The 25,591-nt window shown below is 32.3% G+C and overlaps 1 protein-coding gene across 1 annotated transcript in view; it reads left to right on the top strand.

The window, feature by feature from the left end:
• The window catches only part of LOC140060852 (uncharacterized), a 66,784-nt gene extending 46,508 nt beyond the window's left edge, over positions 1 to 20,276 (top strand). The window contains exons 18-27 of the mRNA XM_072107212.1: positions 526 to 608; positions 2,832 to 2,861; positions 4,522 to 4,560; positions 6,104 to 6,255; positions 6,734 to 6,763; positions 8,282 to 8,335; positions 8,487 to 8,707; positions 9,083 to 17,694; positions 17,910 to 18,708; positions 19,738 to 20,276. Of these exons, the coding sequence (XP_071963313.1) occupies positions 526 to 608; positions 2,832 to 2,861; positions 4,522 to 4,560; positions 6,104 to 6,255; positions 6,734 to 6,763; positions 8,282 to 8,335; positions 8,487 to 8,707; positions 9,083 to 17,694; positions 17,910 to 18,708; positions 19,738 to 19,760 (10,043 nt within the window). The 3' untranslated portion in view covers positions 19,761 to 20,276. The remainder of the gene's footprint in view (positions 1 to 525; positions 609 to 2,831; positions 2,862 to 4,521; positions 4,561 to 6,103; positions 6,256 to 6,733; positions 6,764 to 8,281; positions 8,336 to 8,486; positions 8,708 to 9,082; positions 17,695 to 17,909; positions 18,709 to 19,737) is intronic.
• Positions 20,277 to 25,591: the final 5,315 nt, after the last annotated feature.

Here is a 25,591-nt window from a genome sequence, read left to right as displayed (position 1 = left end):
AGAGACCACATTGAAGCATATAATATGATTTATTTCTTATTTAAAAACATATTAGTTTAGTTTTAAATTTTCAACGAAGCCTCACAGATGATTTCTTTTCACTTGTTGACTAAAGTAGAGTATTAAATAGAAACACTTTGAAAATGAACTTGATAAAATGCTTAATTAGGATGAAAACTAGAACTAATTCTTTCTATGATAAGACACTGGTATTTAGAACAACAGACTACCGCATACAATCCCAGCACAGTTTTATTACAGTTGCGGCCCCAATAGACAGACAAAAGTTTTATGTCTAGTCACTTATGCTTGGTTCCAACTAGAGATGCAACACAAGTACCACGTAATGCAATTTTACCAATCATAAGCGATGGATTATTCAAACTGCCGCTTGTCATTGGTCAGGACAGATTCATAGTTTTAAAATAAGAGAAGTGAAATGGGCACAAGATTAAATTTTAAAAAATAAATAAAATAATTTATTCTATTTTCCTGTAAATATTATTATACTTACTATTTTATTAGGTGCTGTGGTACTGTTTGGTAAGACAAACATGTACAGGTTTAACCATCCAGCTCAAGCGGCCAAACTCAGGGAAAGAAGAGCTGTAAGTACATAATTAAATCAATTCAATACTTACACTCTGTTCCAGGAAATAAAGTTATACAGTATTACCCCTATTTGGGACCTAACAAAGTGTCCCCTTAATAGGGGTATCCTCTGAATAGGCGTTTGGCCGTGGTGGGTGTTAAAATATATGTCCCCTTGTTGTTGTTTTTTTTAATGGGTGTTAAAAACTAGAGGTGCCCCAAGTGGTTCTACTGTATATTACTGAATTAATTATTTTATGTGTATGTAATTGGTAAGTCGGGCTTGATAAAACCTAAGTACCACTAAATAGGCATGCTGCTACACCCCTAATCCCACCACAACAATGCTTTGCAGACCCTCTAACATCAACATTATATATTCTCCTAACTAACCTCCTATCCAATCACTTTGTAAAAGCACAATAAGTTTAATTATGTCTAAAAATAGATTATTAACCATAGTCAACTCTGGTAAATCAAACATAATTAGGTTGGCCCCTAAAGTTTGAATTTCAGAATCTATTTTAAATACAGTAGTGAGTGAGAATTTTAAACCTTGAGACCAAAGAGTTTGTGTTTTGGAAGAGTTTTATTTTCAAAGAGTACGAGTTAGAGTGGGTTGACCACATGAAGCATGGAGGTATAAAATTGTATACCTCATGCATGAAGCAAGCAAGCTACGAGCCTATGTCAATGAATTGGCTATGGATCATGGCACTCAACCATATTGTTAGTTACCGTAGTTAGTTTTTGTCCTCATGTGGTTTATTGAATTTTAAATATGGTAAATTACAAACTAATCACCTGCAGCAATTTGACAGATTTATGAATGTTCAAAAAAAAAAAGAATTTGTACTAATTTGACTGAATCTGTACATTAAGGAGTTAAATTCTTTTAGTGTCTTATTGTTTATGTAAATAGTCACACATTGTAGGCCTACAACTGTTCATTGTTTAGTCTTTACCTGGGGTCGTAGACCTACAAGTCAGTTAAGTCCTTTTATAAAAATAAATGGTTCCCATGGTGATAGCAAACTACTGTGCCAACTAGACCATGACCGGTAAGCACCTCACAAATGATTACTATTTTGTTGTCAAACTTAGTAGTGTGAACATAGTAGGATTTATAACAATAGTACAATTAGGTGCCAAGCTTCTTGTTAACATTTCAACATGGTTGTTTAATGTAAGTTGTTTTTGTTTACATTTTTATTTATGTTTATGGTTTCTTGGACAGTCCATATGTTAGCAGATGGTAGAGTATGATTTATGAATCTTACATTACAATATGGATAGAGTAGACTATTTTATATTCATGCACATTCAAGTTTTTTTTTAAGGGAAAATATTTGGTTTGTTTATGATAGCCTTCTCAAATACAGTACAAGTTGTGTTATGTGTTATTAAAGTATTGGGATATAGAGGTTGCATAGTTTTATAGCATTTCAATGATTGTTCGATATAGTCCCTTATATAATTTTGTTTACATACAGTGCATTTTGGGTATATTGGGTAGAGATATAGATTATTCCTTTTTCATGGTAGCAAATAATATATGTCCTTTCATCCTACTGTATGTTTCATTTTGGGTATTTAATTTAAAATATAATATTAGTTGCATTAAATAGTTGATTTTGTAGATATTGGTACCATAGTTTCAGAAACCCAATTTAATGAAATGAATTAAGCACAATACACTACAAGAACCTCTTAAATATTAAGGGACACCTTCCCGGTTCCCAACAAAGTGTCCCCTCAATAGGGGTGTTCCTGAATGATAATGGTATAATAATTGCCAATCATTAATGTCATTTTCACACTTACTGTACACATTGTCATTATCTTCCCTTAATGTATAGAACCTCATTTGAGTATTAGTCACATATGGGTTGGTCACATTTATTTCTTACATTTTTTTACCATATTTAATGAGGGTGATCCATCCAGCAATTGCTGATCATTATGGACCCTCAGAGATTCACAAGACAAAAATATACACAATATGCTCTACAAACAAAGTCTTATTACAAGTCTTTGGGAGTGGAGTTGTAATTTTGTCCTTAGAAAAAAATCCGGACATCATAACCACCAAGCCACAATTCCACTCTCTGTGTGCAACATATTTTATCAGGTTTTAAACACTTTTCTACTGCATTGATTAAATGTTTTTTTTAATGTTTTAAATCATTTTGTGTACAAAATGTTACCACTAAGGTTAATGGGTTCTTTTTTCTTAATAGTCTATACAATCTAACCCAGAGCAACGAGTTGTAAGTGATAACTTTACATTGTGCATTGTCAGCTAAATCTTTCTATTTTGTTTCTGCTAAAAAAAATCTCCCATTTATGCTATGCAATCATTGTATTTGTTCCATGCTACTTAAATTATTTGTTATGTTTTGTAGTCTTTAATCAATTTTAGTGTGTGCATATTTTTGTGTCTTAAAAGTACAAATTACCGTGCCAAAAATAAACAGTTTCCATCCATTGGATAAGTCCTATATTCATAAACACTTTCTGTACACTGAGGGTTGTACTTGAACAATACAAACTCAGTACAATAAGGATGACGAATATGTTTCACTTAATAGAATTAATATCTAGATTATTTTCTTTGTGGGAACAACAAAAGTGAACATTTTGAGCAAGTTTACACTACTCATAGTAATAACTATAACAGCATTTTTATCCAAAGAATTGTCTATTGTTATTTTAACAATGTGGCAAGGTAATTTGAACTCTTATGTTTGTACTTTTTTTGTTTTTTTTCCTATAAAACATTGAAATTACCTATTACACATAATTTATTTTCATTTAAGAAAGACAATGATGATTTATCAAAGCATTTTTTTTTCTCAAGAAAATTTCTTCCTTTTTGCTATCAATTAATTTGCATTCAAAAGATTGTTTGCTTTATTGCCATTGTTTTAAATTATTATATTTTTACTTTATGTTATTGAAAGCAAAACAATAATGACTAGATAATTCATCTTTATACTCCAAGTAGATTAGCTTCATATAAAACAGAATCTTAATGTGAAAACAAAATTAATATAAATAGAAATGTAAAAGCCACTATGAGTTTTATTTGCTGATGTAGTGTACATATTACCAATGTTGATAAATTGCTAATTGGTAAAAAAATCGATCTATGAATTCATTTTACCAGGGCCCTCCTGGTTTAATCTTGGCTTCCGTTTTTTTAATCATGATGCTTTATCATGTTTATCAAGTTTATAAAAACCAACTTTGCCTACAGTATGATTTACATCATGATTAACTTTTTATAATGTGAACACAACTACCTCCTGCAAGTATATATGATAGTACATATACTATACCCTTTATGTTGGTCCTCTTGTTGTGTTTGTATTGTCCTGTAGCGTAATTGTGTATAAAAAAAAAATATAAAAAAATATATATATATATATATATATATATAATATTATTTCTACTACTTTAATTAATATTTAATTATTGTCTATTGTAATTGATACAACTATTAGTGTATTTTGTACTGGTGAAACCAGGCTTAAAGCTCTATATTGAGCTTATTTGGTCTTTTCCAGGCTTTGCATTTTTTTATTTAATACTTATTATGTAAAAATATTAAGTTTGATGCATTGTGAAATAAAAACGAACAAACGAACGAACTATCCTCCTTCATGCCAGTCTTCAATTTAATATCAAGTTTAAATCATGTCTATAATCATATGCAACATCTAAAATATCAATACGTTTTAAAACTCCAAAACAGTTACTGTATTAATACAATAGCTGTGCCATAGAATTATGTACTCTTTATGTTGTCTTGTGTAAACAATTCTGTGTATTATATAATAGTGTTAAATGTCAGCATGATTATTATAAATAACAATAGCATGATATTAGCCATTTTGAATGTTGCATCATGGATTTAATTCATTTCAGACTCGAAAGAATAGCATCACTCTCAAAGTTCCTTCCAGCGTAAGTAAAGTGTCTGTTATAAATCGTGGTTTATAGTTTTCGGGAATTACAAATAATTTTTCTTCTGAATATTTTCATTCAAATATTTATAATACCACAAAAAAACAGGAAGGGATGCTTCTGGTAAAAGTACACAAAAGGCACTTGGAAAAATAAGGTTTTGCCAACAACATTTTTCAAATTTAAGTTAAAAACGGCCAGTACTTGAATGTACTAATTGTAAGCGTGAATTAACATTTTTTTTTGTAAAACTGCAAATTTATTTTAGAAGTAAACAAAAAGATATCTTTAACAACAATGTAAGTTATGTATATGTATAATTAAATATTAAATTGTCCACCAAACTGATTATTAAAATAAACCTGTTTAAACATTGATGTTTATTATTGATTGAGGTATAAGATATCTATTTTTGTTTTGTTATTGGGAATGTAAACTAATATACTGTATTGCATCATCACAAAAAAAAGCTAACAACTTTAAAAAAATGCTAACACTTAATATAATATGCAAAATTATAGCATGTTGCCTGTGCCTATTATTTCTTTAAATGCATCTTACTCTACCATAATAATATTGTTTTTTTCATATTCTTGATATTATATTTAATTAATGAATAATAATAATTTGTATTATAACCTACAATATAAAATTATTATAAGTTTTAAAAATGTTGCCACTTTGGAATGTAATATAAAATTGAATAATCGGGTGACATCAAAAGCGTTATCTAAAACACCTGCAAAATTATAATAATGAACTCGTTCATTTGTAATGATGATTTCCAAGCCTTTGACCACTACAATAGCTGCTACCAATAAAATAATGATTGGTTCATGTATGGTCCACTATTGGTTAATAACTCGTATTGATATGTTTGTTCACATATTGAGTGGGCTGACACTTGCTAGTTGTTATTTGGACAGTATAATATTGATTAAGTAAGTGTAAGAAGCGGTATAATTAGTTTAATGATGAAAAATTCATTTGGATATAGATGTGCAAATGTAGGTGATAAAACCTACAATTAATCTTAATTTAAGGTAAGTTGTAGATTGTATCATATTGGGAAAATTGCACGTTTTATTTGATTGTTTACAGTTGCTAGGAAACTTTAATTTAAAGGGACACTACTGTAAGATCCATCATTTATGTACTGTATATCTCTAACAATAGAATTTGAGACATTTTTACTTAGAAAAAATTGTCTTTACAGCATACTGTACTACATTCAGTCTATATTACTGGGCAGTTTGAATGGAATTTCTTCTGTACCTTATTCTGATAATTCTGAATTATTAAAATGAATAAAAACAATTGAGACTGCTAAAATTCTTATTGGGGCCCCAGAAGAGACTCTACAACAGCAATTGGATGTTGCTGTACTAAAATATTGTGTATTTTAGTGCTGTCCCTTGAAAGTAAAGTACTGTTCCTAAGATATTGAAACATTGGAATAAAATGATTACATGTTACAGTTGGTAACCCATACATACATTAGGTAACATGTTATTTTTATTATTTTGTTAAATAAATGTAATAGGCGTTGAATGAAGAATCACGGCAGCGGTCTATGTCATTCTCCTTTACTCGTGATGGTAACTTGATTGAAGAAAAAGAACATAACTCATCTGCCGATGCTTCTTTTAATAATTTTGATTCAGCATTGTCTCCAATTATGATGTACAATTCAGGGTAAGAATATTTTGATTATTACAAATGCCAATTCTAAACCTTTAATTGAGATTAATATATTTAGTATATTTAAGTCTGTAGACTTGTTTCCTGTGAGGTCCTTCTGGTGGTGAATTACTGGAAAAACACTGGAAGTGTACTGCGTTCTTTAACAGAACCAAGGGCTTAACGTCTCATACGAAAGATGGTGCGCCATATACATGTAAATGTTGTCCAACCCGCAAGTTGGAACACACAGAGAGCGGCAATGGGTTCGAACCATGGACCAAAGGAAACCTATGGTCTCTCATGGTTCTCACCAGTTTAGCCGACTGTAATGTTGGTTTTTTTGTTTATGTTAACTATGATAAAAAAGCAACTATAAAGTGACAGTGATCTATAGTAACACTAATAATTACTTTACTTGATTAAAATAACTTTACTCCATTATTAAATTAAAATTAAATTATATTGTTAATATTTTTGATACTTGCCTCAGTGATGATGTGTATATGGAGGTTTATGAGAAGTAAGTTAATTGCTAGCATTCTGTCCGCTGTGTATTGTGTCCATTTTGCTTAATTCACACGTTTATGTTAATTGGTTGGTCATACTTTAGAAAAGGGGTCGAGCGGGGGAAGTGGGGACTTTTTTTATGATGGAGAATTGTTTCTTTCAGGAAAAAGGCAAGATTATAGAAAATGTTTTCTACTATAAATTTACGAATAAAAACATTAAAAAAAAATAATCCAATAAGAGGAATACAAAAAGAGGAACTTGTGGGTTTAAGTCGCAGTCAAATATAATAAATAATAATATATGGTATATTATTTGCAATTTCTTAGTTTTATAGTATTTTGTTGTTCACTATAAGCTTTCGATGTGCGGATCTTAAGTTTGACCTGTTTTATTTAATATTATAAACAATTAAAAACAAATAAAAAGTCAATCCATTTTTTTAGCTTTAGCTAAATGTTTCCCATTTACACGTTCCTACACTTTCATGAAAATATATCTAAACCAAAAATTAACTATATTAAACCAAATATCTTTTATTCTTACAGTATTATGAAGTCCATACGATCCAATAAATTAGTTTGAAAATGCGTGTTCTATTCATATCAAACCAAATTATTATAAGTGAATTAATATAACCAACACAATTTACATTTGTAGGCCTAATACAGTAAACATGTACAGTATCACATTATTTTGTTAATAGCACCATCTTATGTATTGATTCTACATGTAAGCCTTCCAAGCGTTTATTTATCACATTTTGTATTTTGCTTATCTTGTATAATCAACTTATTGTAAATGCTTTTATTAATAAGTAACCTTTTTTCACAATTTCACTTGTTTACTTGTTGATACAATAGACGCTTAGAATTGAGGGAAATTGAGGCCCCTCAGAGTTAAACCAAATATCTTTTATTCTTACAGTATTATGAAGTCCATACAATCCAATAAATTAGTTTGAAAATGAGTTTTCTATTCATAAAGCTTTTTTTAAAGCATGTCATATTGTTCAAACTGTGTGAATTTCAATGGGTGGTTAACCCAAGCCAATATAGAGAACTAGCCAACAAAATCTGAAAGACCATTTCTATGCGAAAAATAATTCCACCCAAATTTATCATTGAAAACCATCATCACTTCTGTATACACGTCCAAATAAAAATATTCTGATCTTTGTTTTTTATTTTTACCCAGACCGACTCTTTTGTTTAAATACAAATTATAAAATCGTACTTAATAAAGTTGTTGTTTATGTTCATTGTTTCTCCAAATTGCATGCTTTTCCTGTGTTGTAATCTCGCGTTTTACAATCGATATATTTTTAGCTGACAAAGCTTGGTCTTAAAGAACTTTACAAGACAAAAATATACTTATACCTACCCACTCATTCTTATGTTTTCTTGTTCGGTTTATTTAAACGCGACTAGTTGATGTTAGCTAATGAATTTGAAACGCTAGATTAGATTGTAATGAATATTCATGTAGGTTTTAGCTCATTTATTATATTAATTATACATTTTTTCTTTAGTCTTGGACTTGAACGACAGCATAAAATTGAAGTTGAAAAGCTTGATGAAACCAGGTATACCTTTTAATTTTATTTATCTTTATTTACAGTATTTTGTGTTTAAAAAAAAGTAGATCATCTTGTTAGTGTTTATTATAGATGGATGCTTCTGGCTCAAGCTCATGAACTGAATATATAACATGTAGTATATTTTTATTATTTAAAGAAAAAAATTAGCAGAACTGCAAGAAAAACAGAGAGTGGCTGAAGAAGAACACCAAGAAAGAGAAGAAAAGATGAGACGTATTTATCAAAGTCATCAAGAAATGATAGAAAAGCAAAAAAAAACATTGGAAAGATTAAGATCTGAACATGCACAGGCGAAGGAAGAGGCTGAAAAAGATCTCAAAAGAATGAGAGAGATGCTTCTTGAAGAAAAAGCGAAAGGTAATATTTTAGATTCTATTTTTTATATTTAGTTTATTAATATGGAAATCGTTTTATTTGGTTTTTATAAATATATATAAATATGTAAAATCTGTGAACTTGCACTGAAGTGTTACTGATATTATTTTATTGTCCATAGTAATATAATAGTTATCCAAAAGCTCTGCAATTTCTTTCTGGCTGTTTTACTTTATCGTTTTAATTTAGCTTTTTTGCTCATTTTATTTGTATCTTCATTGAGATCCAGCCACTGATATTCATAGCAGCATTGTTATTTTTTCAGTATTTTCCTTTGGATTTATTAATCTGAATACATTGTTTTACATACGACGTCATTAGATTGTAATCACTTTCGGTTTTTGTTTATATTTTCAGGAGAAGCAAAATTAAAAGAGGAACTGCAAATCTTAAAAGATGAACTTACCAAAAAGGCAATGACATCTGCTATTGATGCGTGTGTGTTGCCAAAAGTTGTTGCAATGGATTCAGAAATGTCGCAACATCTCACAGAGCTTGACGTTGATAGAAAGAGAGTTGCCCAACTTGAACTTTTATATACGCAGTCACAAAAAGCAGCAGCTGCCCAATTACATGAGAAAGAAAGAACTTTAGAACGAAAACAGGATGAACAAAGTCAAGCTATTGCATGTGCTGAGACAAAATTAGCTGACATTGAAAATATAACATTTCCATGGCAGAGGTTTTCTTCAAGAAACAGTCTTGAAAGTTTAGTTGAGGAAATTGGATCATTCTCTGGAGAAAGCTCTTGTTCAAATCTGGATCGTGTCAGTCCTATCGGTGGTAGAAGTGATTCTGACAGCAACAGTGGAAGTTTACTGAATGTTAATAATTGTAACAACAGTAATAAACCACTTCCATCTGGAAACAGTAAAATAAAAGAGAAACATACCAGTTCGCCTGGTCAAAACTCTAAATACCATAAAAAACAGAACATTAAAACAACAGAAAGAAATGCAAGAATGCCAGTTAAAAATCAAAGTACTCCAGTAAAGAATAACAGAACTTTGAAAAAGTCTGATCAACAAATTTCTCACAAGTTGAATTTAGCTACAGGTGTTAAAAAAGACAATGTTAGAAAATTAAGTCCAGCACGATTAAAATCTTCCCTCCATGATAGGAAGAGTCCAAGTCCACCTATTAAGAGAACTTCTCCAAATGTTCAGAAAAAAAATATCAGGTCTACAACACCAAATGAAAAACTTGCAATGTCTCGGAGCAAATCAAATGAATCTTTAAATAATTCAAAAACTGGTAAACAGGACAGTGTATTTTCAAGACTTTATAAATCACAAACGCCTAAATTTCAATACCTTAAAAAAAAGGACCGGCCATTATATGGCCGTGACTGGGTAGAGCCACCTGATAGGTCTCAAGAGTATCATCAGTCACAGCTAAGAAAAGGATTACCTCCCAGTAATACAACACCATCGCCAGTAGGAGGTAGGCAGTCTTTAAGTCCTGAGCGAAGAACTCCGGAAATTAATAGTGCACCAATAAAATTTAATTGTCCACCAAAAATATCAGAAAATACATCAACAACCAGCAAATCAATTCCATCATCAAAGGTTGGTAGCAATAGTCCAAGAACACCCAGAAATAAACATTCCTCTAAAACTTCACCCTCTTATGATGCAAGAAAGTTTTCTAAATCTTCAAAAGATGACCGCAATAAACATATAGTCACTGAAAGAAACCCAATTACTAGTCCGTCCAACGCTGTAGATTCTTCAAAAAACAATGAACTCAAAACCGAAAGTAAAACACGCCGGAAACAAATTATTGTCTCACCTCCAAAAAAAGTCTGTGTCGATTATGTCAAACCAAAGATTACAAAACCAAAAGCAATAACTCCATTGAATATGACACCAAGAAAGAAGAAGCATTCAGAGTCATTTTATGTTTCAATGAAAGATCGATTGTTAAAATCTATTCCAAAAGGGATTAATCCTGTTGACTGTTCTGATTACATTGAAACAGAAAGACAGCCAGCCATTGGTTGTTCCAAGTCAATGGAAGATGTTACGCTTCAAGGACTTCAAGTACCATATTCAGATGGAAGTGATGAACACGATTTTAAAGAAGAACAAAACGTTCCTTCGGGAGAATCTTCTGTAGTTGATGATTTTCCAGATTCTTTAGATAACGATGAAGAATTGTACGAAGAACCAGATGCCAATACATACACAGAGGCTTTCTCTTATGATGATGGAAATGAATCAAAATATTTAAATGGTGAAAATATGATGGTTAATGGCATGGAGTCAGACATATCTTGTGATAGTTTAGACAATGAAGACACTATTCTACCAATGGATAATACTATTGTGACAATAATTCCTTCTAATCTAACAAGCCCAGAAATCAAAACAGTTGATCCATGTGAATTCCAAAACAATTTTGATATCAATGGTGCTATTTTAGACATTCCACAAGACAATGCACTAATTCATCCTGACTCTGTGAATCATGCCATTCAAGATAATGCTGTAGGTATTGAAGATATTTCTATGGATCTGGTTATTCATGAAGACCTGAAAAGAAAATCATCATTAGAACATTGTGGCGGAAGTGAATCTGATGATGAATCTACTAGCGAAAATACTCAGCCTGCAAAGAAGTTAAGAAAGAGACAGAAGAAATGTAGACGTTCTGAGTCACCATGTCAAAGTAGTGACACTGAAAATGAAGAGAGGTTTGATCGAAATTTAAATAAACTAACTAAAAAAGAAATGGAAATTCAAGGTGAAAAAGATAACTCAAGTGAATCTTCATCTGATACATCTGTTAAACATTCGGACACTGGCATACACTCTGATCTAGAAGGATCTCTTAATCTATCTGGTGTTGGTGGACATCTTTCAGACTCTTTTAATTGCGATCTGTTGGTGACAAAAGATGTATTGTCATCAGAAGATATACAACCTCTTAATGAAGATAAACCAGTTTTGACATCAAAAGAAACACCACATGACACTGAACAACTAAATGAGAACATGGAGAAAAACGATAATGAAGAAACATGTAATAAACTTACAAATTCTCCATCTTTGGTAGTAAATATGATCCAAGAAAAGCAGGGTGCTGATACATGTGAAGACCAATATACAGAGGACTCCGACTCTGATAGTTCATCTGGAGATTCCATGGAAGGAGCAGATTATTATGTTAATGCAGGTGTTCTAGTTAATAGACCTTTGGCAGATATCAAAGAGGAGGTACAGTCATCAGAAAATGACAACACTGTAGATACTACAACAGACACGTCTCCGTTTTCATCTGCTGATGAGGATAGTCCAGATGAAAACAAAACATACAACTTACATGACAAGAGGATAGATGTAAAAGAGTGTTCCAGTACTGATGCCAGTGAATCTCTCATAAGTGAAGGTGTGGATATCGACAGTACTGAAAGTTCTTCAACGGAAGAAGACTGTTTTGAAAATGATCCTGTTGAACAAACGTCTGCTATTGATCAACAACCCAATATTGTTACTTCATCTTTACTGCTAACTGAACAGAATGAAATTGAGAATAATGTGGACTCAGAAATTGAAAAAAACTGTGATACTGAAAGCGATAAAGCACAGCTGGTAATTGGTGTTGTAGACAATCACCATGCTTTGGAAAATAATCCAAAACACATTTTGGATGCCGAGAACAATTTTGATATTGTCAATAAATTAGAAGGAGCCATTGAGCCCCTTTCTGAATTAGAATTTAATTCCACGACTGATGATCAAAAGAAAGACTCATTAAACCTTCAAAATACAGAACATGCACCAGCACAAAATGATTTACAACTCAATGAAAATGATAGTTCCATGTCAAAAGAACCTGTGAAAGATGTATTTGAACCAGGCCAATCATCTGAGGATGTTGAATATGCAAGTGTATTAAATCCGCAAAAGAAATTGTTGCAGGTTGGGCTTCAAAATTCAAGCAATGAGTCTGAATCTGTTGATGAACTTCCATGTATAGAATTTCGATTAATTGGCCAGAACTATGCCATTGCAAATGCTCAATTAAAGATGATTTCTTTATTGCTTGGTACTAAAAGCACCATCTATTCTTCTGACGAGTCATCATCACCAGAGAGAATGGATAGTCCTCGTAGGGTTCCAACTCCACCAGAAAAAAATATTAGTGCTGTCTTAAAAGAAAACCATAACCCGTACAAAGGTGATTTTGTTGATGATATTACAGAAACTGCTGTGCAAGCTGAGACTGTCAAAGCTAATAATTTACCTCAGAATCTCGCATTAATTTCTACAATTGATACTGCACAGAACCCTGTGATGTCGCATGTTGTTCCAGTTGAGCACAATATTGGTGATGTCATAAATTCAGCTGACATGATAGATAGCGGACAACCAGACTTCATAGAAGATCAACCAGGCATAGTTGAGAACTTTGATCCAGCGTTTAATATTTGGGAAGACAGCAAAGATGGCACACGATTCCCTCCTGATGGAACTGTTGATGTGTATTCTGAAAATTCAAGTAAAATCACAAAAGTATCAACATTTGAAATAGGAACACAAACTGAAGAGGAATCTAACTTCCAAGGACTTTGTACATCTGCCAATGAAAAGCAATTGCCAGAAAATATTCCATCAAAAATAGATTATGGTATAAAAGCCAGCTATGGAACACAAACAGAGCTTATACCTGTAGACAAATCCACAGATATAATTGATGCTCCTCCAGAATTTGTGACAGATATTAGGGATGTTGCTGATCCAGGAGTTTCTGTTGAGATACAAACTGACTTAACTCACAATAAAGTTGGAATTTCAGTTCCTGATATTGATAAAACTTCGAATTCTCTTTGTGACAAAGGAATTAAAAATGTTTTACCATTGATGGTGTCAGTTGCAACACTGACAACAATGGATAATTCCAATGATGTAAAACATATTGGTTCTTTCACAGAATGTAATGACTTGTATCAGCAGCAGCCTTCAAAGTCAGTTTGTGATACATCAACTTCTACAGATTCTGTTAATGATTCAAGAGAAAAATATGCAAATACAAGGAGTCTTGAAAACATGTTGCTAGAAAATCAAATGAAAGATGCAGAAACACAATATGAAAACAGTTTCCAAAATTGTACAGAAATATATGAAACAATTGATCAACCTGGTGATGTTCATGTCTTGACTAATGAAGACCATGTTCCAGATATTGATAGATCAAATGATAATTTACACCAATCACTTAAACCTGTTGACTCCAATATCCAACAGAAGGTGCCAGAAAGTAAAGAAAACGACATTCTACCATTAAAGGAATCTGTTGCCATGTCAACACAAACTGACAATGATTTAAAGCAAAGTGCTGTATGTCAAACAGATATTTCTGGGCCATCACCTTTAGATGAATCAAAGAGTCCGCATAGCTTAAGCATTCACCAACTATCAATGGGTGTACAAACAGATAATGATCAGAATATGTTACAATATGAGGAGAAGAGTTTACTATTACTAAATCCATCAAATGAAATTGATTTAAAAACACCAACATATTCTGATTCTGGGATTCAAGTTGATGATTTGAAGGATTTAATAAGTGTTGGTACATCATATCAGAATGGAAACCTTTCCAATAATGACATTTCATATTTAATTGATCAAGAAATTCAGACTGATCCAATTCCAAGTGAAGTTAATGTAGACATCAATGATCAAACTGTTAAAAAGTCTTTGACGGAAAGTGAATCAGAGGAAGAATTTATTGGAGGTGAATCAGACAACACAAGTGACTATCAGCCACTAGAGGGAGATTCTGAGGATTCACCAATAAAATCAGAGGATGCATCTCTTGAAAATGATGATCTGATGTTCCTTGAAAGAATTAAAGAAATGAAGGAGAAAGCTCAACAAGTTGCCTCCCGGGCTCAAAGGCTTACATCAGATCTAAGACAAAGCAATATGACTGATAGTATGGATAGCTTAGATCATTCTGCCGAAGACAATCCTGAAGAAGATGAAGAATTAAAAACTGGTTTTATGGATGCACAAGAAAGAATCACAGATTCAGATTCTGAAATTCCTCAAACAGGTTCAAAAGAGGGTGAAGACACTAAAGTTTCTAAACTGGGCTTTATAAGGTTGAATAAAATGGATAAACAAGTTGTATATACACAATTACCAGAGTTAATAATAACTGACAATGAACTATTGGAAAGAAATTTGTCCGTTTTAACACCAGCAACAAAAACAAATATAGATATCCCATCACAATGTGAACAACTAGAAGATTCAATTGGTCAATGTTCTAATAAAGATGAAAGTGATAAAGGAAATAGAAAATCAAGAAAGAAAGTTGATAAATCATTAAGTGCAGAATGCCAAATAGAAGATCTGCAGGAAACTAATGACATCCTACTAGATAATTCAGAAAAGGATGCAGACACAGCTGCACTAGAATTTGCAAAGTTCAAACTTATGCTTTGTGAGCAATATGTACAACAGAACATGGTTCTTTCTGAAGTAAAATCATTTTATCAACAATTGAAAGAAGAACAAGAAGAGGAAGAACAATTAAGTAAATCAATGTCAGATAAAAAGCAATTTTTATTAGGCATAGAAAGCCTGCCAGACACTGCAGAAGTTACCTCGAGACATAAAGGTGATGTTGGCAATCATGAAATAACACGTTTCAGAAATGAATTACAAATCATACCATCTGGAAATATCAGTATGGATTTTGAAGAGGAAACAGCTGCATCATTATCTGAAAATAAAGAAACTGATGAAGGTACAAAATGCCATATGAATCCTATAAAAGAGGAAGAATTAGCTTGTGAAACAATTGACACTAGTAAAGTGATTTCTCATGCTATTATGCAAAACGGGTTTATGAAATTGCCAACTAACTATACTTCATCACAACATAGTGAGATTTCTGACAAAAGTGAACCAAAAGATGAAAACAATGTCATTCAGCCATTTTCTTCACAGCTCTGTGTTTCATCCAAGAATGATAGTGAAAACAATGCAACACCAGATAGCCAATCACCAGTTGAAGCTGAGGAGCCATCACCAATAGTTGAATATGAACAAAATTATAGAATGCAGGAAATTGAAGAATCTGACCAAGAATCTGATTATGAGCAAGAGACCATTCCAACTCATGGGTATCATTTCTACTTGAAGGATGGCAATCGGCATCAACAGTCATACTCACAATTTCCAGTTGACCAGAAAGTTGTCGTCAATCTACCAAACTATGGTGTCAATTTTGACCTTGATGAAAGTGATGAAGATTTAAGAGCTTTAAGAAAATCACATGCAGATGTTGAACGAATTCTTGAGGAGACTTCAAGCCCAGACTCTGACTTGGAAGACTCAGCTGTGGAACCAGAACTTGTTGCACTTATGAATGAGATTGAAAATGATCATATATCAGTTGAATTGGCTAAAAGAAAACGGGATCCACCAACACTTACAGATGATCAGTTAAGTGATGATGCTCTTAAGGTTCCTGTGAGCTATAAATTGTCTAGCAATTCACTTCCTTTACAATCATCTGATATTAGGAAACATGATGACAATGAGATGGATGGACAACGTTTAGATCCTCAGAATATGAGGATTAATCTGAAACCTCTTTCCCCAGTGAGACCAGATTGGTTAACAGAAAGTGTCTTGGAGAATGGAAAGTATAAAACTTTTAACTTATCTCATAAGTATACTATCACTGAACCATTTGAAATTGATGGGGTAAAGTCTGTAGAAATGATTGAACAAGAAAACTCAGATGTTTTAACATTTACAGGAAGATCAGCTATCCATATAAAACCTTCACCATCTGAAAGTGAAATTTCAACTCCTAAGCATAATATTGAAATTAAGCATCCTGCCTCACTGACAGTTGAAAATGTTCAGGAAATGGCTGGTCTTCCAACTAAGTTTTTATGTAAATCACCAAGTCAACTAGAACCTGTTACAGATGTAGAAATATTAAGTGACATTCAAGATGAACTTTCAAAGTCTACTGAAAATGTGCATCATAGAAAGACACAAATACGTGAGCTGGAAGATTGTGAGAAAGTAATACATTCAAGGACAATATCTGATAGAGTGTCTAATGGTGTAAGTCATAACCATCATAGAAGTATAATAAATGGTCATAGATCCTCACACGTTTCTGATGCTGCTGATTCTAGTACTCAGACCAATGTTTCATGTAAAAATGCTTCTAGTGATTTCCAGGATGAAAGCACAGAGGTTGATCAGGCTTTAAATAGTACAGATGGTGACCATTATTACATAGGAATAGCTTCCCCTGGTAATTTGCTTGATCGACATGACACTTCAGTTGAACTGATGGAAGCTAGGATGATGCATGGTATAGGAGAAACTGATGCTTGGCTCAGATTCTTAGAAAATGACAACTCTGTTAATGACTGGACGCATTTAAAGAAACCTACTTATCTTGAAAAATCTCCCAATTCAAGCAATCAAAAACATAGAAAGGATATACAAAGACCACACACCAGTAATGGACACTATTCTATAGTTGTTCCTGAAAGGAATCATTTAAGAAGTAATAGTGCCAATTCAGGACTAGATCTCTCACCAGTTGGCAGTTTAAGGCAGCCATCACGCCAATTAGAATACCTACAGAAGCTCAGGAAAGATGTTGTGAAAGCAACTAGTCAGACAGAGACTGCTTCTGAGAATAGTGGCATTGATGAGCTTTTAGCTGAGTATCAAAGAACGCGGGAGCAGTCTCAAATGGAGATCTCAAAAGCTAAAGAAAAACTTAAACAACAAACAAACAAAGAAAAGCAGAGATTAAAAGATGAAATGAAATATTTACGGGACATTGAAAATCTTACATCAGAAGCAAGAGTAAGAGCTGAAGATTGCATAAGAGATGAAAGAAAACGAATCCTTTTGGAGGAGAGACAACTTCTGAGGATTAAAGATTGGAGCCACAGGCGAACTTCATCAGAACAGGTAAAATCATTTAGACTGACAAATATTAAACTTTCTATTATATCTAGTACATAAGATCATATTAACTGTTTATTTAAAAAGATAAAAACCTGTAACACAATTTCAGGGTACTATGATATTATTGACCAAACTATAAGAGATATACAGTACTTTGGATTTTTACTAGCCGTGACTATGTTGATATTAAATATCATCTCTTCTTTTTTTCTAATTAGAATGTAGAGTTGGCAGTGAATCATAGAAATGGTGAATCCAGAAGATATGGCAATAAGTCTAGAGATTATGGCCATCAAACTCGACTCAACAGAACGTGGCATGGTTATGATCAACCACTTCCAAATAACCATGTGACTGCTGTACGCAGAGAGTCATTCTCTCCTGACCACAGCTCCATAGCATCTTCTGGATACAGCTACTCACCACCATCAACTGATCGATCACATACAAGAAGTAGTTTGTCCATAGGATCTGATAATTACCGTGGATCACCGGTTTCTGATGGAAAGTCTGGTAGCCCAAATATCTCTCATAGGAGTCGTTTTGATTTCTACCATTCCTCTTTTTCTACTGATGAGGAAATTTCTCCAAGATTTTCTTATGAGTTTTCACGGTCCTCTGCAACTTACCGTGAAGCTGACATATCTACTAACACTCTAAATAATGCCAAAATCAAGATGATGGCAGATCCTATGTTAGTTGAAGCAAGGTATAAAGAGTCTTTAGAAAGGATAAAACGATATGAAAAATCTAGGAACTCTCTTCATGGTCATTCTGACAGACATCATCCGCGATCTAGAGAACATGAGCATCATCATAATGGAAAAAGGCATCAAAGAAGTGTAGAGGGCACACAAACACCACATAGAAGATCTCATACATATGATGAACAGATCTTACGAGTTAGACAAGAGTCCCAGCAATCACCAGAACCTAGTTACAACTACAGGAACTATCCAGTGGAAGATGGACACAGGTACAGGGGATACTCTTCTTTTGCATCACCAGTGATAACAGGTAAGAAACAATTAGCATCTACATGTTTTAATTTTTAAACTGAATAATATAAGGAGCTTTCAATTTCATGATATAAATCAGTTATTCAGAAGATCTTAAAACCTAGTGATGTTCAGTTTCAATTTTATGATGACCAGTACAACTTGTCAACATGCAGTTATGTTTCCAAATAACACTACTCAATCAGTTGACTTTTCAAAATACCTTAAATCAATAGTCCAAATTAAATGGGTTCCAACATAAGTGCTAACTCTGTCAATTTAACAACTTTACTTAGTTAATTTAACTTTAATAAACAGTGTTTCGTTTCGTTTATTTTTCCACTCACTTATATAGATATAGACTCAAACATGAGTATAAATATATTAAATGTGGGTGGATGGAGATCACAGTAAGTTCACTGAACTTTAAGTCGTGACCCCCGTAGGCCTATAAGTATAGTAACAATGCTAGTGTTGTCCGAAAGCTCTGCTAACTTTTCTGGCTGTTTACTTTATCGTTTTGATTTAGCTTTTCGCTTTTTTTTTGTATCTCCATTGAGATCCAGCCACTGATACCCACAGCATTGTCATTTTTTTCAGTAATTTGCCTTTGGATTTATATATAAAAGTGAAGGTACATAAAATCAAAAATATATAATAAATAAATTATAGAAGCTAAGTTAAATTATAGAAGTGTAAACAAAAGTTTCAAGAGGGCAATACATATAGGATGTGGTTTAGTTTGCTAACTGTGTAAATGGTGTCACTGTCATATTGGCTAATGAATAAAATACTATATAACAAGTCTGCAAAAATGTCTATCCAAAATCTACCATGTAGATAGTGTTCATGACATAATTGAGTCCAAAGGAAAGGCCAGCTAATGTACAATGTTCCATCAAGGTATTATATCATCTGATTTCATTCCTATAGAAAAATGGGAGATTTCTTGTTGACAGCAGAAAGTGCTCTGACATCATCAGTGTAGACATTCATGACACATTTTTGGTTATATTATTCTAACATTAAATGTTGTTTGTGTTTTTAGGTGATTCTGAATGGGAGTTTTGAAGAAGTTGATAACAAATACCATCATTTAAAAATGTATACAAATGATCAAGAAAGATTTTTAAGATGGAGGCTGAGGTTGTACCCATCATGTCATCCTGAAGAATACTTTGAACACAAAAAGCCTTGATGCCATTTGCCAGCCCATCTGCAACTTGTTAAAGAAATATCTTTTGATACCTTAGGAGCATTAATATGTACCTACTAGTATTATGGTAAAATGCTGACTAAAAAGAATGTTGTTCTAAATGCGCAATTTGTCATTTTCCACACAATTTGCACATGGTACACAACAATCGCCAAATTTATTTATAGATTGAGTTCCAGTGGGAATTGTAATTTTCGTTTTCTGCTTTAATTATTGAATTACATATCGTGGGTAGGGAGATTAAATTGTCTTTATTAGACATGGATAATGTGATTAATAACTAGTCAGTATTACGATTGAAAGAATACTGTTTTTAAAATTTTTTCTGTGTGATCGGTGATCCATTGTGCACTACACCGAAAATGCTGTAGTGTTGTTGTATTTCTAATCAATAGAGCAGTATAACACTAAATATCATTAAGCAATAGTATACAAATAATGAATAGTTTAGATGTTATCAAGAGTTGAAGAGTTATATTCAACACGAATCAGTCAAACTATTCTCCTAATTAAAACGCATACAAAACATTACTACTGTTCCAAAGTAAACTTTTATTCAATTATGCCTCTGCTTTCATCTTGAATAAAACGTTAACAGCTAGGCCACTCTGACAATAGGTTAAAGTAGTTATAGATGCATCATTCACAAGCTTAGTGTGTTGTACAAAAGGTTGACTGCAATAGTACACAACAGATGAAATAGCAGAAAATAATGCATGGCATTTGATACATTATGCAATCACGTTGTCGGATCTTCAAATTATACACGATTTCTGCATCAATTTCACATTATTCTATATCATAAGCATTCAGTTATTATCAATTAGCGTAACCATATTGTCAGCTCCAAATAATACTAGGTTTCCATTGATCTCCCAGATTAAAATAGACAATTCAAAGCCAAGGAGACAGAAATACTACTTTCTGAATACAGTAATTTTTTAGTCCAAGATTTGCTCTTCCGATGATTATTATTTACATTTTGCGTAGGCCACTAATATAATATAATAAATCAATCAGCATTTTTGTGTGCAAAGCATAGCATATGCCTTGCACATATTTAAGGCGGGTAATAGCTTTGAGGCTTTAAAGATAATACTCTCCAATTTCTTGGTATTTTAATCAGGCTTTAAGAAAGGTTCAGGTATTTTATATAATAAATTACAAAATTAATTTTAATATAACTACTGTATTAGTCAAAAATCATTATTGATTAATTCCAGTTTATTATCTTGATGATAATTAATAACATTGATATTAAATATGAATCTAAGGTGCTATTTCATTCTCGGCTTGAGACAAGCGGAGAAGAATTTGTAAATTACTCCAAAACATGATGTTCATTTTCTGAATTGGGAAAAAATCATGCAATTTTATAGTACTGTAATTATGATTGAAATGTAAATTATTGTATATGTTCCTAATTTATTGAAATATGTTTTTGACGGTATTTGAGGTTTACTTTAGATTATAATTAGTGTAAATAATTTAGCATGTTTTGTTAATATATTGAATATTTTCAAACAAAAGTGTCTGAAGTTTAGAGTTGTTGTTTAAATGACAATTTTATGTTTGCTTTGGAGTTGCATCTACTTGTGTTGTGGCTTCTCGATTGCTTTCAACGTTTCTTGTATTCTTGTGCATCACCTAGATGTAAGTTTATACGAATGTTGAGTAAAGCTGGAAGTAACATTCAATGGATGACAATGTCCTTCGAGAGAAGTTGATACTCTCATCCACTTACATAGTAACCTGCCGTGGATGTCAATGTCATTCAAAAGAAGTTGATACTCTCATCCACTTAGTAACCTGCAGTGAATGTCAATGTCATTCAAGAGAAGTTGAGACTCTCATCCACTTAGTAACCTGCAGTGAATGTCAATGTCATTCAAGAGAAGTTGATACTCTCATCCACTTAATAACCTGCAGTGAATGGCAATGTCATTCAAGAGAAGTTGAGACTCTCATCCACTTAGTAACCTGCAGTGAATGTCAATGTTATTCAAGAGAAGTTGATACTCTCATCCACTTAGTAACCTGCAGTGAATGTCAATGTCATTCAAGAGAAGTTGATACTCTCATCCACTTAATAACCTGCAGTGAATGGCAATGTCATTCAAGAGAAGTTGATACTCTCATCCACTTAGTAACCTGCAGTGAATGGCAATGTCATTCAATAGAAGTTGATACTCTCATCCACTTAGTAACCTGCAGTGAATGTCAATGTCATTCAAGAGAAGTTGATACTCTCATCCACTTAGTAACCTGCAGTGAATGGCAATGTCATTCAAGAGAAGTTGATACTCTCATCCACTTAGTAACCTGCAGTGAATGGCAATGTCATTCAATAGAAGTTGATACTCTCATCCACTTAGTAACCTGCAGTGAATGTCAATGTCATTCAAGAGAAGTTGATACTCTCATCCACTTAGTAACCTGCAGTGAATGGCAATGTCATTCAAGAGAAGTTGATACTCTCATCCACTTAGTAACCTGCAGTGAATGTCAATGTCATTCAAGAGAAGTTGATACTCTCATCCACTTAGTAACCTGCAGTGAATGTCAATGTCATTCAAGAGAAGTTGATATTCATCCACTACAGTTACCTCCAGTCAATGGCAATGCCATTCAAGAGAAGTTGATACTCTCATCCACAAAAATGTTATAATACGGTGTGGTTTCAATCCCCACCGGTACTTTTTTCTCTTCTACTCATCTCACCACCTTGGTTAAATGTGTGTGCTTACAAAAATGTTTTACTGTTAAAAATAATTTAAATATTCTCTGTACATTTTCCTGCAGCTGCCTTTGAAAATTGGGTTTAATTTTAAAAATGTACTAAAATAAAAATATACACTACAGTATGCTAAGCTCCCATCAGATCAACTTCATTAAGTGTTTAGTGAAGGTTTACTCTGTAAGCCATCCTCCATCTTTCTCATGACACATTTTCTTTTTATGATGTTCCATGTGACTATGCAGCTGTTGAGTCAAAAAGTCATTCTGTGCACACATATGAGCATGTCAGAATGACTATTAGACTCAATAGCTGTGTTATAGTGATGGAGGATGAAATGATAATTTGCCAATATCAAAACTTCTTTGTAGGCCTCAAGTAATCTGATCGGTGATGAACCATGATCGTATATTGTTTATTTAAATTATAATTTAATGAATAAAAGAATTGTTCAAAATATTTTATTATTTACAATATATAAAAAATAATGTAAATCTGTAATTTATACAGGTACACTGAGTGTATTATCATACACTGTATCCTTTATAAATCTTGTTTAGGTAAATCTCATAAGAATATTTGTGATTGATTAATTTAATTTATTAACTATTGCTATGTTGGTTTTATATGGTTATTTTTTGTACATAATTAAAGTTGTGTGTGCCAGGGTAAAAAAAAGGTAAACAATATGATTTTATTTACAATTGAATATATTATGTATATCAGGTGTACAGTTTGTATGAGATTTGACAAAATAAATATATTTGCAAAGTGAGTTTTTTATTTGTTTAATTTTGTTTATTTTTTAGAATTGTCACAGAAGGTTTTAATTGCCATCCAATTTTGTTTGTTTACACAGACCTGCCAAGTCTTCTGATTCTGTTTTGTGTCACCTGATTCTGTTTTGTGTCACCTGATTCTGTGGTGTGTCAACTGATTTAAAAAAAGAAGTTTTCCCGATCTTAGTATGTAATTTTATATTCTCCGATTTAGGAATTACTTTGATTGATTTTACTGTTATTATGTCGCAATGTGAGCAAATTTTGCTACCTTTGCGACAAAATAAACAGGAAAAAAATGTCAAATTTAATGAAAGTTTCTCCGTTTTTTTTAAAGAATACTTATCTCTGAGGAAATTTAAAAAGATTTAATTAAAAAATTTCTATTCTAGTGATGTTTTTAACAGTATGAAATAAGATAGACATTTTGTACATTATATTTATAAGCCTTACTAAATCATGGAAATAAATCAATTAACATTTTCAATTCAATTTATTTTTTGTACAATATTGTAGCATTTATAAGTCACTATGAGTTTATATAAGTCACACTTTTCTATTACTAATCACAGGTACTAGTAAGTAATTAGTATATACCTTTATTTACTAGGGTACTAATTGGCTTATGAGGGGCACCCTTTTTTCATAGTGTCTTGGTACTGTTATACCATGGTTTACAAGTTAACTAATAGGGAGCTCTCGATTTGCGATGACCTACAGATACAGTATAAACAAGTAAGTCAGGTCAATTGATGAGTCGCTGGTTGTCACCTGGACCTAGAAGAAACCATCAAGACAAGAGAGCGAGGAAGCGTGTCCTAACTTCTCCGCAAGCGCACAATTAACATGACATGGTCATCGCAAATCTAAAGCTCCCTATTAACTTTTGAAGCTCAGTTACCTATAACATTCAATGTTCATTTCCTGAGCTTCAACATTTTTTACTGCACCTACTTCAAATGACCAAGACCCAACCTTTACCATTGTGATGCAATGGGAATCTGCAAAATTGTGAAATCATTCATGGTATGTCTTTTTTTAAAAAAGGAAATTCAGTATTTTATATTACCTAAGTTTCATGCATATGCAAACACCATTCCACTAGGCATATTGAACTCAATACTCAAGAATACAAGTTTTTTCTTGACCTTACACAATGATATTGCACTCATACAATGTACAGTATAATAGTGCCCATTAATAGCATAAACATAATAAAATATTTGTTCATATTGTCTAAATTAAATTCATATTTAAACATAATATTTGTATACAATACAATACAGTATATCAAATTATAATATAATATATTGTGTCTTAATACACCAGATTTTGACGACCTGTATATCAACTTTAAACCCAGAATACAAACTATACTGTCGGGCCTAACATATTGGAAACTATATGTTAATTATTGTTTATATTTTGTACTGTTTCAAGCTTATTCTATTTACTTAGCACCATATTATATAAGTTACAGTAGAAGCCCTCAACAATAGGGGTGTCCCTTGAATAAGAACAACAATAATAATAATAATAAGTAATAAGTACTTTCATCAGTTTTTTCCATGTGTAATATCTCCTTTTTTAAAATACTTTTTTTAACTTTTTAATGTTGTAAATTTTCATGTTTGAAAGCTTGTACCAATTTTATATGTAAATCTCTCGCAATTCAGTTTTATTTTATATATACTGCAAAGAGAAATATTGAATAAAAGCTGAATGAATGAATGAATAGAGGTTGACTGCAGTGTAACAAATATATGATCCTTGATTGTTTCATGGGAAAGTATCCCCCTGATAGAGCTGTCCTATAAACAGGGGTGACCCAAAGGATGCTACTACTGTACTATACGGTATTTATTTGTTTTTAGTCAAAATGCACTATTTATTGTATAACCCCTATTCAGAGGACAATAAAGTATTCCTTTAATAGAAGTGTCTCTAAACTTATGATTGGCCCAAGTGTTTTACAACTTATATTTCCCCTTGTTTCTAGGGTGTAACCTGAATAGGAGGGGTTTTACTGTATGTTCTTATAACCAATAAATACACCATTATGCTAACTAAGAATAATGCATAGACCAGACATATTTGAATATTAAAATAATATAGTACTAGCAAACATTATTACTGTTATGTTTCTAAATAGATAAAACAAAATTAACAA

Source organism: Antedon mediterranea, chromosome 10 (assembly GCF_964355755.1).
Source record: "Antedon mediterranea chromosome 10, ecAntMedi1.1, whole genome shotgun sequence".
Classification (NCBI taxonomy): domain Eukaryota; kingdom Metazoa; phylum Echinodermata; class Crinoidea; order Comatulida; family Antedonidae; genus Antedon; species Antedon mediterranea.
Note: the sequence above shows the minus strand (reverse complement) of the source record. Positions and strands in the feature narration are given on the sequence as shown.